Raw genomic sequence first — 18,582 nt, forward strand, 5'->3', positions numbered from 1 at the left:
CTGTGTTCTTCTTCCAGCATCAAGCACAATGCACATTGAGCAGTGTTTTAACAATGAAATGCAGTATTGTATGCCAGACATTTAGACACATATTATACAAAAAATGTTTGAACGTTATAATGTTGTGGGAAGATTTGCAGCTGATTGCAGGTGTCTGTTAATGAGGTCAAGCCCAATAACAGACAACAAACAAGTGTGATGTTTGTCACCATAGTTAACAGATATCCGATTGGTCACTGTTGCACAACCTTCTAAAATCTAAAATAGCGACTTATTCAACTGAGCTGAGTTTGACCTCAGTGAATGTTCATGCTGCACTATCCAATGGCATGTAACATGTCAAATGTCATGTCTGCCTGTATCATGTTTAAGATGTTAGTGTATTAAGTGTGTCCAGTATATCAGTGTCAACATGTTGGTGAGTAAGATGAGAAACACTCACAAAACTGCTCACAAAAACCATTTACATACCTCATGGTGAACTGGTGTAGGTGGCTTTTAGAATTCTTTGCCAGTTAAAGTAAGTCTATGAGCATACACTGAGATGCAAAGTGAAAAATGCTTCCTATTTGGACAATAGGATTCTTCGTTCTCAATAAAGGTCTGTCAGAATATCCTTTTGGAACCAGTAAATGATAATTCATGTCTTCAAGTACAGTTTTCGGAACAAAATCAAAAGTAAGTATCAAAAGCCCTGTGTATGATCACACAAAATTTTTATATGTTTTATATAACTAGGTTCAGGAAATATGGCCACGCCTCATTCCCACTTCATTTCCACACCCAAGTATTTAAGCTCCACATATCCAGGATGGTCCCGGCTTCCATGTCAAAGAGATGACACTCACTCCAGATGCCTCTCCCCGACCCACTTGAAATCCAGGCACTCGAATGATAGGCGAAGCCGTGACCCAAATTCACCTCCTGGCTCACAGATGCACCAAGCGCAAACTTGTCTGTCTGCTAGGCCACCTCAACTATATCCTATCCGCATCATCCCCAAGGTCGATCCTTCTTGTCACACCTCCTCTCCATAGCCGCCTCAGTTCCATCTCTTCATGACCACGTTTCACTAGATCACCCATCTAAGATGGAGCTTAAACTGTGGCACCAGCATCTCCTTCCTTTATGATGACTTTATCACCAAGCCAGAAGATACCATACCATCCAGCGGTACAAAGATGCAGCCCCTTCCATCAATTTCGGCGGCTACCACGGCAGCAGATAGTTCTCAGCCCCATGGCCCACTGAGTTCTCTGCTCTTGCTCCCTCCTCTGCCACCTGTGAAATGTACCCAGTCGTCATAGCAGCCATTCTTTGGGGACACGAATGGTAAGAATAGACCATCACCATCTACTCTGACAACAGTGCAGTTGTAGACATGATCGACAAAGGACAATCACATTGTCTAGATATAATGCAGTTTGTCCGGACGCTCACCCTGGTTTCAGCCCCACACCAGTTCATTATCCAAGCCTTCCACATCCCAGGTCACAAAAACTCAATCGCTGATTCATTGTTCCGATTCTCATTCTAGAAATTCAGACAATTGGCACCAGCTGCTGACCTCCGTCCAACCCCTGCCCCACCATTTTCAGCCACCATCTTCGACTGACCCCACTGCTACATCAATTGGTTACCGCTTCCCAAGATGCCATCCTTAACAGTGTTGCTCCCCACACGCTCTCGTCCTATCTGACCAGATAGGATGCTAGGATGCTTTCCACCATTGAAGCAGTTCAGTGCAGCATTTCATTCCTTTCACTCAACGTCCTGACCCTCGCCAGCTTCATCTCAATTGCCCATTCAATTCTCAGGATTAAATCTTCCACTAATCAGGTCTACATCAGAGGAATCAACTTCTTTGTAAAACTCTCCTCAGGTGCATCATGTCCAGCCTTGTATTGCACCCATATCAGCATGTAAATCAAACTTTTTCATAAGGCCGAACCGCGTCCTGCACCAAAGTGTTTGTCCCTCACATCAGACCTCATCTCCTGCTGCATCAGGATATTTGTCTGCTTTCAGAGACAAAGTCCTAGAATTCATGCTCCTTGTGGCTTTCTTCGGTTTCCTGCGCTGCTCAGAGTTCACTACTTTTATGATCCATCTCATCACACATCTATATCAGATATTTCCATTGATCGTCTTCCACCTGAAACGCAGCAAGACTAACCAGTCAGGTGCACCTCAGCCCATCTACCTGTTTCGACTCGACTCTTGTCCTGGTCCATACGAAGCCATATGACATTAACTAAACTTAAGACTAGCCGGTCAAGCATCCCCCCAAGACTCTCTGTTTAGCTCAGAAACAGGTAAAGGAGTGACAGGATTCTGGTTCCACCACCACTTTTCACCAAATCTTATTGCAATACAGAATATCTCCAGAGCTTTACTCTTGGCATTCATTTCAAATCGGATCCGCCTCAACTTCTCCGCAGGGAGTTTGAGACCACATCATTAAAATCCTTGGTTGCTGATCTTCTCCTGCATACCTCACCTGCATCCGCAATGACCCGAACAACATCCGAAACGCTCACATGCATCTCACCATCTGAAATATCTATTTTGAGGATCTTATTTACAAGAGTCTCGACACACCAGTTCCCTCTTCTCTTCATGTGGCCAGCTGACACAATCCATCTACATATTCTGTCCAGCAGACCACAATTTAATTTCGTTCTCCTATCCTTCTATACTCACCCCTTCATCCCTCAACCCACACCCCACCCTCCTTCAACCCTCACCCCACCATTCCTCAACCCTCCATCAGTCCCACCTACTTCAACTTTGCCATACTTCCTCACTTTGTAATAACCGAAATCGACAACTTTATTGGTGTGGTCTTTGTTAGTGAAATGAAGTTTTATATAATTAGGTTCAGGAACAATGACCACGCCTCATTCCCACTTCATTTCCGCACCAAAGTATTTAAGCTCCACATATCCATTTCTTCCCCCTTTGACTCAGTTTTCACATCCCTCCAACCCAAACCCTCTCTCCCTCTCTCTCTCTCCCCTCTGAATTTAGGAACCACTGGGGATCTCATTTACAAGACGATGAGAAGAGACGGCTCCCGCACCCAGAGTCTCAACACCCCAGTTCCCTCCTGTCTTCATGTTGCCAGCCAACACGATCCCTCGACATATTCCATCCAACAGACCACGACTTTTTTCCCCTTTCCTTCTACTCTTCACCCCTTCATCCATCAACCCTCACCCCTACTCCTACCTACTTCAACTTAGCCATACTTCCTAAGTTTCTAATAAACCTTTCAAAATCGACAACTTTATTGGCACGGTCTTTGTTGGTGAAGCTTTTTTATCTAGTTTACTATTCATGGGTTTAGACTACAGTCTACAGCCACTTTAGCTGCCCTGGAGGCTCAAATGCTCACTCTGAAGAAAACCAAACTGAAGTATTCTACAACTTGAAACCTGATGATGGCACTAGCACTATACCAAATTGCATAACAATCCATCATTTTACACTGAAATCTACATCACTAGCATCTGCTGATCAATTGGGACAGTGGAGCCAATGCTCACATGAAACACATTTATAATGTGTGTGTGAGAGAGAGCGATTGACTGAGAGCCAAGTGAAGCAGTTAGGGTTGGTGATGTATTGAATATGGCTATGAGATATTCCAATATCATTTTACGTGCAATATGGCAGATGTTCACATGCGATCTCTCTCTCACACACAAACAGACACCCAAGTCTTGACTTCTAGCTACATACCACTGATTTAACAATGCACCAAGGCTCTGACATGTTTTCAGGATCAATTTTATCAGCCAACTCCACAACAGTTAGTTATGTCACAAAGAACTCAATCTTCAAAAGGTAAACACTAGCTGTCAGAGAAGTTGACATGGAATAATGTTCTTTGAACAAAAATTAGCAAACTCACAAAAGACAGAAAGATATTTCTATTGGACTTGGGTTTGATAACTAATAATCTTATGTGTCGGGCTGGAGAGCCATGCTGTGTGTCTGCTTTGCTGCAGTAGGTGTGCCCTTACTCCTCTATTTTCTAATGTTAGGTAGAGTTCAAAACAATGTCACACTGACTGATCGTCGTAACTCAAAGGGACCCAACCAGCCAGCAGCACACCAAGGACAGATGAGCTCACTCACTCACACACACACACACACACACACACACAGACACACACACGCAGTTGCAAATAGACACACAGACACATGGCCATGCAGACAACTGTCAGTTGTTTATATAAGTCTGTTGGATGCAAACTTAAAGAACCCAATTGGTCTGGACGGTATAATTTGTGTAGCAATTGGTATCATAACAATTGGAATGTGTGTTGTAATGGGGTATGTGTGTGTATGCATATATGTATACCAGGGGCAGTGTAATGAGAAAACATTATGTTTGACATATGTTTAACTCCAGCACTGCTCAATGGGAACACAACAGTCTGTAATAAAAAAAAAAGCATAGATGGTGTGCTGATCACAGCCACACTCTCTTTGCCTCTTCTAGTAACTGTGGTAACAGGAGCTACTCAGTCATATGTCTTTCTGATTTTTTCTGCACTGTGCACACTAGTTTGACAAAAATTGGTCAGACAGCATACATACACTGGAAGCTATTGTATAAAAGCCAAAACACCTCAGAGGAAGGTCTTTGTTGGGATAATAGGGGCTAACATTTGTGCTGTAACACCAATGTGAGACCAGTATTACACTTAATACTATTGAATGTTGCACAGCTCAGTCTGACAGAGGGTGTAAACATCAGTGGTACAGCAGGCAGAGTGCAGCGCCCACTGGCATGAAGCTCTTTGAGAGAGTATTTCAAGTGATGCAGAACAGTGAAGCCTAATAATCTTGATACAATAATTTACTCATTCAGATTTTTTATATATTAATTCATTCATGCAGTCATACATTCATTCATGCAGTCATTTTAGTCAATTATTCAATCAATCAATCAATCTCCATTCTTTCTCATTCCAATTCAGGGGGGTGAGTGAAATCACTTCCAGTATACAGTAGGTGGAAACAAGCCAAAGGTTTATGCAGATTATCTCAACCTGTGTTTGGAGGTAGCGAGGAAAGTTAGGAAACTACGGTATGTATAGTAGGTCTAGCAGTAGCTCAGGTAATAATTTCATCGTTCACCTTTTGTTCTCTCTTCCAAATAAGTCTGACAAACCTGGGGTTTGTTTCCAGCCTGTTAAATCGTCTGACAGCTCGTGTTTCTGGACCATCAGACGTCAGCACATTCCCAGATGTCAACTATTAACATGGAGCATGCTGGTAATAAACAAGACAGAGACAAAGAGGCACGAGAGGACATTACAGACGATCAAGTGAGATGTTAGACCTTTCAGACCAGAATCAATGAGCTGTTTCCACGTTCCAGTTGTCATGTCTCAAGTTTAGCAATTTTATGACAGGAAGCAATTAAACACACAAGAGTGTAAAATGGTTGTTATCACTGATATCACTGACTATTCAGTAAGTACTTGCACTAGATCTATTTCTTGTTTTGGACATTTTCGCTTTTGTTCTCACAGTTACAGTCACTGTCCATTTAACCAATTTGTTGTCAGTAAGTTTGAGACACAAAAGTCCGTCATATCACTGCAGCAAAGTACAACTTGCAATTTACTGAGATGACTACTTCTGACTTAAATCTCCTCAAAAAATGGGTTTATTCAGAGATGTGTTCTTCCACAGTCTGACCGGCAGCCCTCTTGACACTCCTGGTAATACCATTTTCCCTCTCTCTTCAGGGAGGCTGCATGGACTTAGGCCATTCCTTATGGCAGATATCCAGGTTATTCAGCCTCCTCTGGTTATTTGTCAAATCACTTCAGCACATTCACAACCACAGAAATAATATTATTGTGCAGGGCAATGATGGCAGAAAGTGAAATCCTATTTATATGGTCGTGATCTGCTTTCTTTTCTAGATTGTTTTTTTCTCCAAAGCTGTTTTCACTCCACTGTGCTGTGAAATTTCGGGACAGCCACTCAATTAATTTCCAGCCACTGGTATGTCAGTTCTGCAGCCAGCATTACTGTTGACATGTTCAAGAGCGCTTCTGGGACACATGCATCACCCAGCGCCACTGACAGATAAGCCCAAATGCATGTTTGAAATCCATTCTCAACATATTCGTTGCACTCTGTAGCTGAATCCACACATTCCCCTCTATGACTAAGGCTATCAGCACAAAGGGAAGCACAAATGGTCAAGGTTGTGCGATAGCTGTCATTTATTTTCTCCTTGGATGGGATTACAGCTCTTAAGGAGAAGACAATAACATGGAATATCAAGTGGGTGAAGATTACATGGAATTTAATTATTCAAATGTGTAAATGCAATTTCAGATAAGGCAATGGGAATCTTTCCAGTGCACAGTGGACAAGCTAAAGATATATATGTATATATATATATGTATATACAGTATATTATGACAATACAAGATGTCAACTGATGAAACTTGCAAGAGAACCAAAGCACATTCTAAATGCCTTTAAAATAAATTTCTCAATGCATGTCAGCAATCAGTAGTTGATCTTGCTTCTCTTTTCACTATTCAAACCATTACACTAACTGAACACTCCCTACATCCGTGTCCAACTGATGCAGTGCTACACAAGGCTGCTGCTCCATTATATTTATAGATACTGACTGTGTGTTTGGAGAGTATGTTGTGTTGTGTTGTGTTTTAATCTACTGTCTAAATGCATGTCTTAAGGCAGTTATAGGACTGTGCGATGTCACTGTGCCACTTCCTTTACTTGTTACTTGTCACATTACTAAAATTAACTCTTGCACATATTTTGCTCCATGTCTCTACATCTGACTGTAATTCTTGCATTAAGACAATAGATGGGACAATTTGGGGAAACCTGCAGTTGGGAACATCTTAAGTTAGTTCTTAAGATTTGTGCAACATATTACAGTCTATGAGTTAAACTTATCCTAAGACACATTTGAGTGTCTTCTGTAAACAGCAGATTAAGTAGAAATGTTAGACTCTGTTGAAGAAACCTTTTCTCAGCATTTTTGGTGTTTTCTCCAATATATCTAAATATTAGTCAACAAGTATATTTTAAATATCCAACGACAAAGTTGGATTCACTGTTTAAAGGATTAATCTGGTTCATTTACAGTTTGAACCTAATCCGAACAACAGTTACAAAAACCCTGTACTCCTCAAACTAATAACTGAGGTCTGGGAAATCAGTGACATCCAGATGGTCAGCACAAGCAGTCAGATGATCGAACAGATTAAGACACTCATAGTTTATCCAGATTATTAAACCACATTATTATTAGTAGTAGTAGTTGTAGCAGTAGTAGTATTATAGCCTCTAGCTCTATGTGTAGACTGATTGGAGTCCGTGGTTATGACCTACTGCCTACAGATTTTGAGTGACTGTTTTTAGCTGATTTTTAGTAAATGAACACATTTGAACACTAATTAAAATGTGGGAAAAATGAAAGAAAGAAAAAAAAGAAACCACAATATGCCAATAAAATCAGAAGTTTCAATTGAACAGGAACAGGAACACACAGCCTGGGTAGAACTGAGCTCTAATTGACAAATAGTTAATGAGAGAGAACAGATAATAGGTATTTTTGCATGGAATGCAGTGTCAAGAGTCCATGAGGAGAGTTTATGGTATGGTAGGTTACCCCTTTGAGATGTTGGAGCTTGTTACTGCTACAATGACAAAGCACCTTGTTATTTCGCATCATTTTCCACAGTCACAAAAACAAGAAGCATTTCATTAGGGTAAGATAGTTACCATAATGAGCTTTCCCTTTCTTTTGCTCTTAAGCCGTTTACCTCAATTTGTCTATTGAGGAAACGGCTTTGCTCCAACAAACTGACTGGCCGAAATAAACCAAATGTGGTATAACATTTGCTCACACTCACACACAATCCCACACACAGTAATCTTGAACATCTAATTTTCTGAAACACGTATTATATATCACATCCAAAACGTTGAAAATCAGGATACAATGTCTCATTTTGTCCTCCCACCTGCTCTTGAAAATTACATGTTTTTCCTAAATGCAACACTTTACTACAAGGCAAAGCAAAGGTGGGCAATCAGAGCAGGAGCGGTAGCATTTTGTTGTTTTTTTATTGGTAGCCTTGCACATGAGCACCAAGGTAGAAAGAATGGACAAAAGAGACAGCTGACACAAACACAGGCAAATAAATAACACCTGCATTCAGAGCAATGTCTGCAAAAACTCTATGGAAACTTTCAGTTTGTCACTGGTGTAAACTTTTAACTGAAGAGATAAAACAATTGTATTAAATCTAAACTGGGAGTGCAATTATACTTACTGCATACCTACTATGCAACTAATCAAGGGCCTCATTAGTTGCATCAGGTGGTCTTGAGAACACATCAAATACCTGGGCTGGACCTGGGGTTTGTTACTAGTGATGTTTGGTCGCATGTTAGAGATATGGGTAAGTCAATATAATTGTCCAAAACGTTAAGAGAGGAGATCATTTCCTTGCACAAACAATGAAAAGGATACAAAAAGATAGTTCCTAGAGATGCTGTTGGAAGCATAGTTTACAAGTTCAAAGCTAAAGGAACACTGGCTACACTACCTGGACGTGGCAGAAAGGCGAAACCATCAACGGCTGCCACCAGATTTCTGAGGAGGCAGGTGGCCAAAAACCCTCGAGTGACCTGCAGCCAGACTTGGTGGCAGCAGGCACTGAGGTTTCTGTTTCTACTGTAAGACACATACTAAACACTGAAGGACTCCATGTCTTAAATCCAAGACATACACCACTACTGACCCAAAAGCACAAGAGAAGTCGACTCTGAAGAAGGTGGTACACGCAGCACGCAAACCCAAGAATATTGCAGAGCTGGAGGCTATTGCCCATGAGGAATGAGCTAAGATTCCTCAGGAACGCTGTCAGAACCTGGTGTCTGGCTATGCATCATGTTTGCAGCAGGTCATAACAGCAAAAGGGTGCTCTCCTTAGTACTAAAGATGCTTGTCAAGAAGGGGTTGAATAATTTTTCAGACTGCAGTAGTATTAAATATGGCATATTGTGTTGAATTTGGAGAAACCACCTGTATATTACCTGTCATGTTGAGCTATTTCAATTGCTGTTGTTTCGGTTGCTCACTTCACAATGCTGAAAGTTTGTACATTTTGCCAATACACCTAATTTGCAATGGAGGTTGAATGATTTTGAGTGCAACTGTATGCATCCTATAGGTCTGGCTTCAAGAAGATTTTATTTCAGTCTTAAATAAAGATGACACTGTCACAGTCACTGTGAATCATACAGTGCCATCTGTGAGCAAAATGAGCAGAAAGGGGGACACCAAGAGGGAATGCAGGAGCGGGAGGGGCAGGAAGTTCAGCTAAAAAGAAAAGTATATCAGTTCCCTGACCTCAGCTGAATGGGTGACCTGATCTCCTCAGCAAACACGACTCACTTCACTTTATTTGCTTTTCATTTCCAGAGAAAATATGTGCTTCATTTCTGATACTTTCTAGCCAGGGGTCATTAATGGCACACTCCGGCCTCACAGCACTCACAAATCATTCAGTGCCACTGTAGTTCATGCAGCCGTGTCTAAGCCTATTGATGATTAATAATAATCTGCAACACCAACCAATTTATACAAACGCCTCAATACAGAATGTGTTTGGTTATATAAGGGCTAGGCTTTCTTTTACATTTCATTTACAGTTGCTGTGTGAAGTGATGATTTTTTCTACTTTCATCACGCCTTTTCAATTTCAATTAACAGAAAAAATACACACAACCAATTAGCTGTCACACGCTCTGTCCTTTCAACAGCTCTGTCAACCAGCAGCAGTGGATTGAATACAACATAGATTCATGTCATCAGTTAACATCAGACAACAAAAACCTTTATCGAAGCATACACTAGGTGTGCACATTATATCCCATGCTACAGCCTGTTAGCGCTATTCTTTCTCACTGTTTCTCCACTCCTTGCACAAGCACTACTTTGAAGAGACCTTTTCAGACAGCAGACATGCCCTGCAGCATTGTTGTCAGATTGATCAGATACTGTTGATTTCCAGTGTCAGATTCAAAAACTCTACATCAGTAAAAACCTCCACACAAAACAGGGATAAAAGGCAGATTGTTTCTATTGGAATGCATGCAGCATCTCATCTCAGGAGCGGGGACACACACGATCTACAATCCTCAGACATTCCTCACGTCTCCACAGTGATCTGGATGAGCATTAATGAGCAGGACAGTGAATTTCCGCAAGCCACCAAGCATGATCGTTGTCTTTCATGATGTTTACTTCTCACAAACAACTCATTTACAGCCCAACTCATGAGCACAGTGCTAAGTCACTGCAGCACACATTCATGACCGAACAGCCCATAAATCTGTGGAGTGGGTGGAATTAATATTGCAAGACAAATAATTTGGAAATGAATATCAGCCTCATTTCTCCCAGAGAAAACATGGAGAACATATGGTCTCCATTACAGGGAACTGGAGTCCTACAAAAGCCTTCCACAACAGTCGGGTGGAGAGGACGCTTCCTGGCCTCAATCCAGTCAGACATTTCATTCTCAAGAGCAACTCAAGGTGTAAACCCAACTTTAAACAGCACTATACCAAACCATGATGAGTTCTGACATTTAGAAGAAGTCATTTTGAAATAGTAAAACCTTTTGAGACTGCTGCCAACAAAATACTGCAATCTGGTAGAATGATAAGATCCTCTGGAAGCTGGTTCATGAATTTCAGCCAGAACTAAACTTGATAATTGGTTTAGAGGGCTCAAAGCAAGAAAAAACAACACAGGGTGATAAAGGCTCCCTAAGTAAGCATTATTATTCTGGCAGCCATCCATGAAAGATATGAATAATATGGTTGGAATAACAATGGCTACACCTGATTGAATATTCAAGTGAAATAAATCCATATTTAACAAACATCATAACATATTCTCTGCCTGTTGTTTCCACCAGGTGTCCTCTATGTTTGAAATGGATGAACACAAAAACTAAATCTCTTCATTAAAATGAGCATTAAGTGAAAACTACTCAAGGGCCTGTCATAAAAGTAAGCAAACAGTAGACGCATTTAATTTCTGTGCAATAAATAAAAGCCTGAAGCTCTTTGGCAGCAATACAGCTGATTTTATAAATAGCCACTGGCGTGTATAGATTGCAAAGCTGCTCCCCAAAGTCTCCACTTCTACTTTAAGAGAGAAAGAGAGATGAATTTGGATGTTTGGATGGATGAAGTGTGGCCGGGGAGGGAGGGAGAGAGAAGAAGAAGGGTGGGGGCGGATGTGAAAGGGGGATGTGAAAGGGGGATGTGAGAGGGGGAGAGAGACGACGTTGTCACAGTGATTTTTGTCAGCTGACTGAGGAGACGCTCAGTAAGGGGAAGTTCCCCCCTGCTGCTGCGCTCAGCTAATTAAAACTCACACTTTACACATGCCTGCGCGCACACACATGCAGCCCAGTGACTTCCACAGGATCAAGGCATGCATCTGCTGTCAGAGGAATCCATACTGGTAACTTTGTTACAGCTCTTGTAATATCTAACGGACAGACATAATAAGCCTCACGGTTGTTCTCAGCTGAGAACCTCTATAGTACCGCAATAAAAACTCCTCCAAACCCAGGAGCTCACCTGTCTCTCTGCTATCAATAACAGCTTTGTGCTCATCTGGGTTTAAGGTGAACTTGGTCACTTGATTCTTTCTGAGCATTAAAAGAAACTGCAAAAAGCACGTTCTGAATCACTGAAACACTCCACAGATATTATATCAAAGCCTACATCTGGGCCGGCCCAGTAGCATGTCGAAGTGTCCTTGAGCAAGACACTGAACCCCAAATTGCTACGGAAGCCTGGCTTCAGTGTGTGTGAACGTGTGTGAAAGAATAGTCCCTTCCAACTTAGATTCCTCCTATATGGATGATGTGTGAATGGGTGAATGAGGATGTCATGCAAAAGCACTTTGAGTAGTCAAAATGACGAGAAAGTTGCTATACAAATATAGACCATTTACCATTCAAAGCCACAAATTGAAAGCTATCTGCCTATATCAGCCTACTGACTGTCAATGTCACTTATGCGACATAGTGCAGAGGCGGCACGAGGGGACAAGAAGGAATGGGAGAGGAATGAAAGAGAGACAAGGGAAGGCGGCTGCCAGAGATTTGAGGCCAGAGTGCTGCAAGATGTCACATCCTAACCTCTGGCACTGGAGACTTCTGTCATCTCCATACTTGACAGATCCTTTGGCCTGCCGCTGGTGATCTCCTCTATATATAGAGACAGGGGAACAGATACGGCTGAATTGTTTGTGTGATCAACGCCATGATGACACCCGACATGCAGTGCATGTCAGGTGACAAGGGAGGCACTGGCTCCAGCTGAATTTTGAGGATATCTGTGATATTTCTCAGTAATGCGCAGGACAGGAGGCACAAAAAAAATTAGTGTCATAAAGGTCACATAGAAAGTGTACTAAAAATAGAATGTGAACCAACAAGCAACTGGGTGAAGGAGACAAATCCAAGGGAAGAGCTGGAGAGTATGTCCAGACCAAAGGACACAAGAGCCTCATTTCCTCATCATGCTGTTGGCAGATAAAGCCACCAAAAGTCATTCAATCAGTCTTTGACAACTGGGAAATTAATTAATTTTGATCAACGTGAATGACAAATACAAAAATGTTCCTATAAAAAGCCTTTTAATCGTATGATACTGGGCTAGGACGCTGTATTACCTTCATTTTCAAGGTCACAAGTGTCTGCAGTTGTTGAATGGTAATAGCTTTCAGCACAGCGTGTCTTGAAAATCGCCACACATGTGTGTGAGCTGTACTACAATCCTGAAGTGACTTACCACAAAGTCAGCACTGAACAGACTGCTGACCACCCTCAAATATGTTGTCACTTAATTAATATATAGAGCTTAGTGGCTACACTCTCAGAGAAAATGCAACTAAAATTTAATTGTGGCTCCGTCTGATTTATTCAGCTGCATTTAATATGTGGCAAAAGCTAGGACAAGTTTTCAACTGCGGAGGGAATGAGGCAGCGCCATGAGGTAGAACATGTTTTTGCCATGGCCTGTCGAACTCACGCCCATAATGCAACTAATGAAAGCCCCAATCACCTCATGGACAACTGGACTAATTGTGATGTCATAGCCCCGTGCTGTCATGACGGCTGAGCAAGAGGCTGGGATGTGCTCACATGTGTCTGATGCATGCTGTCTGACACACACACACACAGACAGTGGAAACCCAGGAAGGACCCTTTTATTTTCTATAGAGGTGAATTTGAAAAAGTGGAGCAACTCATGATGTTTTGTGTGAACAAGAGTGGTGAAAGAAAATGTTATCTTGTGCATTAATAGATTTGTATTTGCTTTGAGCCAAACTGAATAAATGTATTACATATACACAATACTGGCACATAAGGCATTCTATTTTTTCATTTGGTGGGACCTGGAAAAATAGGACTTTCACTACAGAAGATGTACAGCAAGCACATTGTAAACTATTTACTTTAACTCACTCAAGTCTGGGGTATAAGTTAAACATTCTAGATACCACGTCATCGCTAAAATGGAATAGCACCTAATTCATGATTCAAAACACAAAAGACAGGAGGAGAGATTTTGTGCTGCCCCTATAACAGTGATATCTCCGGTAAAGGTAACGGAAGAGTGAATTGTTAAGTACAGAAAAGACATCAGTGACAGCCACAATGATTTACTCAGAAATAAAATTGTTCACAGCTAACAGCACTAAAATATAATGGCAGTTGGTTGTAGTTCAGACGTCCAGGATGGGATGGTCTGCTAGTGGTGCAGCTCCAGGCTGAGCATCACTGTAACATGACAAACATGAGTCTTTGTTCTGTGGTTTCCAGCTAGAGGACAATTACTTGTGTGCATTAATTAGACAGAGAACACTGCATGAACACTGGCTCTAGGGGGCGTCAAGTTACAGATAAGATTGTTTAGAACAAATTCCCATCAGGCAGATAAACCTAAATTTTAATCCTACTATGGAATTTTTTACAAGCCTTTGAGGTTGATTCAATTATTCAGAAGGCCCAAAGCTGAACGCCAGCAGTAAACCCCAGTTGTCACAATGAAAATAAACACTACAATCATTATGTTCCACAACCAGCTTAGTATATTCATGACTTTACAGTGTCCGGACAACAAGGAGATTTTTTTTTTTTACCAATGCATGACCCCCTTTCCTTTGGAAAATTCATCATTTATATTATTATAATATATCCTGAAGTGATCTGAATACTGGCAATGGTACACTTTTTCTGCCACTTAAAAGTGAACAATGACATCACAGTAATATTTCTAAGATATCTTAATAATAATATATCATTGGGAATCACAGACAGTTTATACTGACCTTTGGAACAGCTCATGGGTCTGTTGTGTTATTTTCGTATTGCCACAGACATGCTCCACAATAGTGAGTTTACATTGACTTATATACTTGTATTTAGTGAAATCAATGACAGTATATGGTATGGATTCATGACAATGCCACTCCTGCAATATTAATCCAGTACCTTTATGTGTACACACACACACACACACACACACACACACACACACAACCACACATTTCCTAATAGTCTTTCTCTGCATAAAATCAGTGATCACAACTGCAGCCGGGAACGTGCAGTGAACTTACCCAAGAACAGTGTGATGAGAGGAGAAGCAGGCATCCCGGCATCCAGCGAGGACAATTCCCAGAAGGAAAGGAGAGATTATCGGGAACGTCTCTGTGACTGACCGGATCGACTTTACAGTAACTACAGTACGACCTGGAGTGAAGAATACTGCATGTCTCCGGCACGCCGCGCAGCCACAGCGTCAGGATCCTTAATCATTCAAGCGCTGCAGCATCTTCCTGCTTTATTACACTCAGCGCCTGCAAAAAGCCACTTCTCCTTGAGCTCACCCTGAGCCCGTGTGCGGGGTGTTTCCCTGATGTACACCAGTCCACGTTCGGCGTCTCTCTGTCCGTCCTGCCCTGTGGTCCACTGCGCGGAGACCAAAAGAGGAGGTGCAACAAAGGTGCGCGTGTAGCAGCCGGTAAAAGGGGGACCTCTTCAGTTGATATGGGCGTACACCCACTGGATATTACACTATACAGTACTACAGCGTCCCGACACACGAATCCTCTTACGGGACAGCCATGGCATCGTACTGCCCCCCCTTCTTCTTATCTATGATGTATTCCTCACGATCACTAAATACGTTGCATCATATACTGGAGGTAAAAAGAGGAATCCCTCATCTTCCTGTAACTGAATATAAAGAATACTATAACCTCTAATAGTTCCCATTAGACTTAATGCACATCACAAACTACAGCTAGTCAACCAGTAGTCTCTGGAGAAATCAGATTATGACCGTAGAATACAGATGATAAGAGGTAGGAAAACACCATAATGTAAATGAACATATCAGTAAATTATGAGTCCCTGTAGGGATTTATATTATATACAGGGATAGCACTAAATCTGAAATGAAATGAAATACACCATACTGTAAGTCCTATTCTGGAATATTAAGTTTAAGTGTTTTATACTGATCATCTTTCTCTTGTAGTTTCTCGACTGTGTTCCATTCAGGACCTGCATAATCAAGGTGTTGGAGGAATTGCATTACGCATAATGAACATAAGCTATATACATATGCGGTCATTAAGAATGAGAAAAAATGCTGATCGTAATCATTTAAAAAGAGCCTAGCTAAAATATACTTTGTGAATGCCAGACAAAAAAACCCTAATCTCTCCTTTCTCCATTTATCAGTGCCGTAGAGAGTAAAAATCTCACTCCTCCACATTCATTATAAGGTCTTGCAGTGAAATTACAGTCTATTAACAAAAAATGAGCGTTTGTTCTAGTTTAATCATACTTCAGTGTGTGTTTTCACAGTAACTGAGTCCCAGGCACTGCTTTTTGTTGTATCTTTAAACTTATCTCCAACATTTACCCAACCAGAGAGAGATACTCCTAAATTGCCTTAAGAATCAGTTTTCATCAGTTTGAAGAGCATGACAGAGTGCATTCAGCACTACATGGTGCAAACACAACAGGTGGAGATATGGCCTTGATTATGACCAATCAAATAGCTAATCACAAAAAGAGAGATACAAAAAATCCAGTTCAAAACATGATGCATCTGTTTTTGATGTCTAAGCTGATTTAATGTGATCCTATAGGATGCACTAAAGTTAAATGCTATAGTTATTAGCATCAGACTAGTTATGTTACTGTGTAATTCTCAAATTATTTCAGGAAGTACAGTCACAGCTGTATTTAATCATAAACATTATCATTAGTGACGTGTTGCCTATTATGAACTTAACAGAATGAGCAGGAAATATTGTTTAAGTTTAACCCCTGGCAGATGATAAAAGGGCCCTTGAAAATAATCAGAAACAGTATTTGCCATTTTACACTTACCAAGAGAACAGATGGGGTAACTGATGCATGCAGTCTTTAACAAGGTTATGTTTTCATGATCATTTGACCAAATAGAAAAGTATATATACATTCTTTGATGACCCTCTTACTTTTCCTGTCAAGCCATCTACAGGTCAAAGTGTCACTAACTACTACATGGGTCTTTATTGAGGGCTATGTACCACAGTCCTTTATAGTAGCTGTAATTAAACCTCTTCTTAAAAGGCCTACTTTTGATACAGGTATTTTAGCCAACTACAGAATTATATTTAACCTTCCAATTTAAGATTCTTGAGAAATTAGTCGCCAATCAGCTGCGTAACAGTAGTATATTTGAGGATTTTCAGTCACAATTTAGAGCGCACCATAGCATAGAGACAGCACTGTTGAAGGTTACAAATGACCTCCCCAAGGCATCCAACAGACGACTTCTCTCTGTACTTATCTTGCTAGATCTGAGTGCTGCATTAGATACCATTGATCAACACACCCTATCACAAAGACTGGAACACTTCATTGGCATAAAAGGAACCGCATTTAGCTGGTTTAAATCCTATTTGTCAGATCAATTTCAGTTTGTACATGTTAACAATGAGTCCTCCATGCACACAATAGTTAGACATCCTCAAGGTTCTGTACTTGGACCACTGTTATTTAACTTATATGTGTGTACTCAAGGTAATATCAATTTATTAGTGAAGTCAGATGAAACCAATCAGTTGACTAAACCCCAAGTCTGTGTGACCCATAAGTGGGTAAGACCAACGGCACAGTACCTTTGCTGAGTAATATAGTGTTGAGAGTGTTCTGTTTATCAGTGACAGACCAAGACTGTTACCTGTGCCCGTGCTAGGACAGGAAAATGTCAGCAGAGGACGCTCTAAGCGTTGCTGTCAACACCCGGTGAGGTTCAGAGGTCAGACACAGAGCGAGTAATACGGTGAGACACGAGCCTCGCTGACCTGTGTTAAATGTTCAGGTAAGACTGCTAACGGGACTAAATAAAAAGAATTTGAATGTTCATGCAGGGCTGGGATGTGCATATATGTCGAGCGTGTGAGTGAAGTTAGCATTAGCTACCCGCGCTAGCGATTAGCATGACAAGCTAATGTCGGAGTAACGCGGGAGTACTAACGGTTAGCGTCAGCGGCCATTGTTATTCACTACGGCCCGCGGAATGTTAATCCGATGTTCAATTCACCACTGCGTTGTTCAAAGTTTGGTCAATGTGTTTAACTGTGCCCGGTAGAAGATGTTATTCACACTCTGTAATAAGTAAGAACATTGTTAGAATGCAGGCAGTTATGCTAGCTAGCTCAGACCTGTTAACAAGTAGGTGTAAGTAGAACCTGTCTGAGAATGATGCAGATAAATGTATCCAAGCATTTGTTAAATCCAGGCTGGATTATTTCAATGCTATATTATCAGGCTTCCCCAACAAGTCTTTCAAGACTCCAGCTGGTCCATAATGCTGCTTCATGTGTACTTACTGATGACTATTCGGGGAAGAGATCACATTTCTCCCATCTTAGCTTTTCTTCACTGGTTCCCAGTCAAATCTAGAAGAGAATCTAATATCCTTCAGAAGGATATAGCTTGGGCTGTCTTCACTGGGGTGCAGCAGGCCTGGCTGTGGTTATTGGGCTTCCATGAATTGCTGTTTCCACTGTTTCTGATAATATTATATATTTCCATTACCAGTCACATTATTCATTATTAGTCCTATTTCTATAATCATAGTCCTATTATTTCTATCATAGTTATTATTTTTGATGTTGCTGTGCATCCCTGCTTTCACACACTCAGTCTCTCTCGTGTGTGACACATGAACCAACAACCTCAGGTCAACAGGTCAGGTCTGCCTGTACCAAGCAGACCACCTTTTTAATGGCAGCAACACGAATCCCTGCTTTAACCAAGTTTCTCAGCGCCAGCAATATGACCTGCCAGCTGATGTTCAGAGCAACTGGAGCACACCAGCAAGTTAGCACCAGCAGTAAAGCAGCAGTGAAGGATTCCTCCAGCCTGCAACCAGGACAGCAAAGACAAGAACCACAACCCT

The 18,582-nt window shown here is 41.3% G+C and overlaps 1 protein-coding gene across 1 annotated transcript in view; it reads right to left on the reverse strand.

The window, feature by feature from the left end:
* Positions 1 to 14,769, reverse strand: part of LOC139213494 (CXADR-like membrane protein) — a 63,746-nt gene extending 48,977 nt beyond the window's left edge. The window contains exon 1 of the mRNA XM_070844205.1: positions 14,735 to 14,769. Coding sequence (XP_070700306.1) covers positions 14,735 to 14,768 — 34 coding nt within the window. The 5' untranslated portion in view covers position 14,769. The remainder of the gene's footprint in view (positions 1 to 14,734) is intronic.
* Between the last annotated feature and the right edge of the window lie 3,813 nt (positions 14,770 to 18,582).

This window comes from Pempheris klunzingeri, chromosome 14, assembly GCF_042242105.1.
Source record: "Pempheris klunzingeri isolate RE-2024b chromosome 14, fPemKlu1.hap1, whole genome shotgun sequence".
Lineage (NCBI taxonomy): Eukaryota > Metazoa > Chordata > Actinopteri > Acropomatiformes > Pempheridae > Pempheris > Pempheris klunzingeri.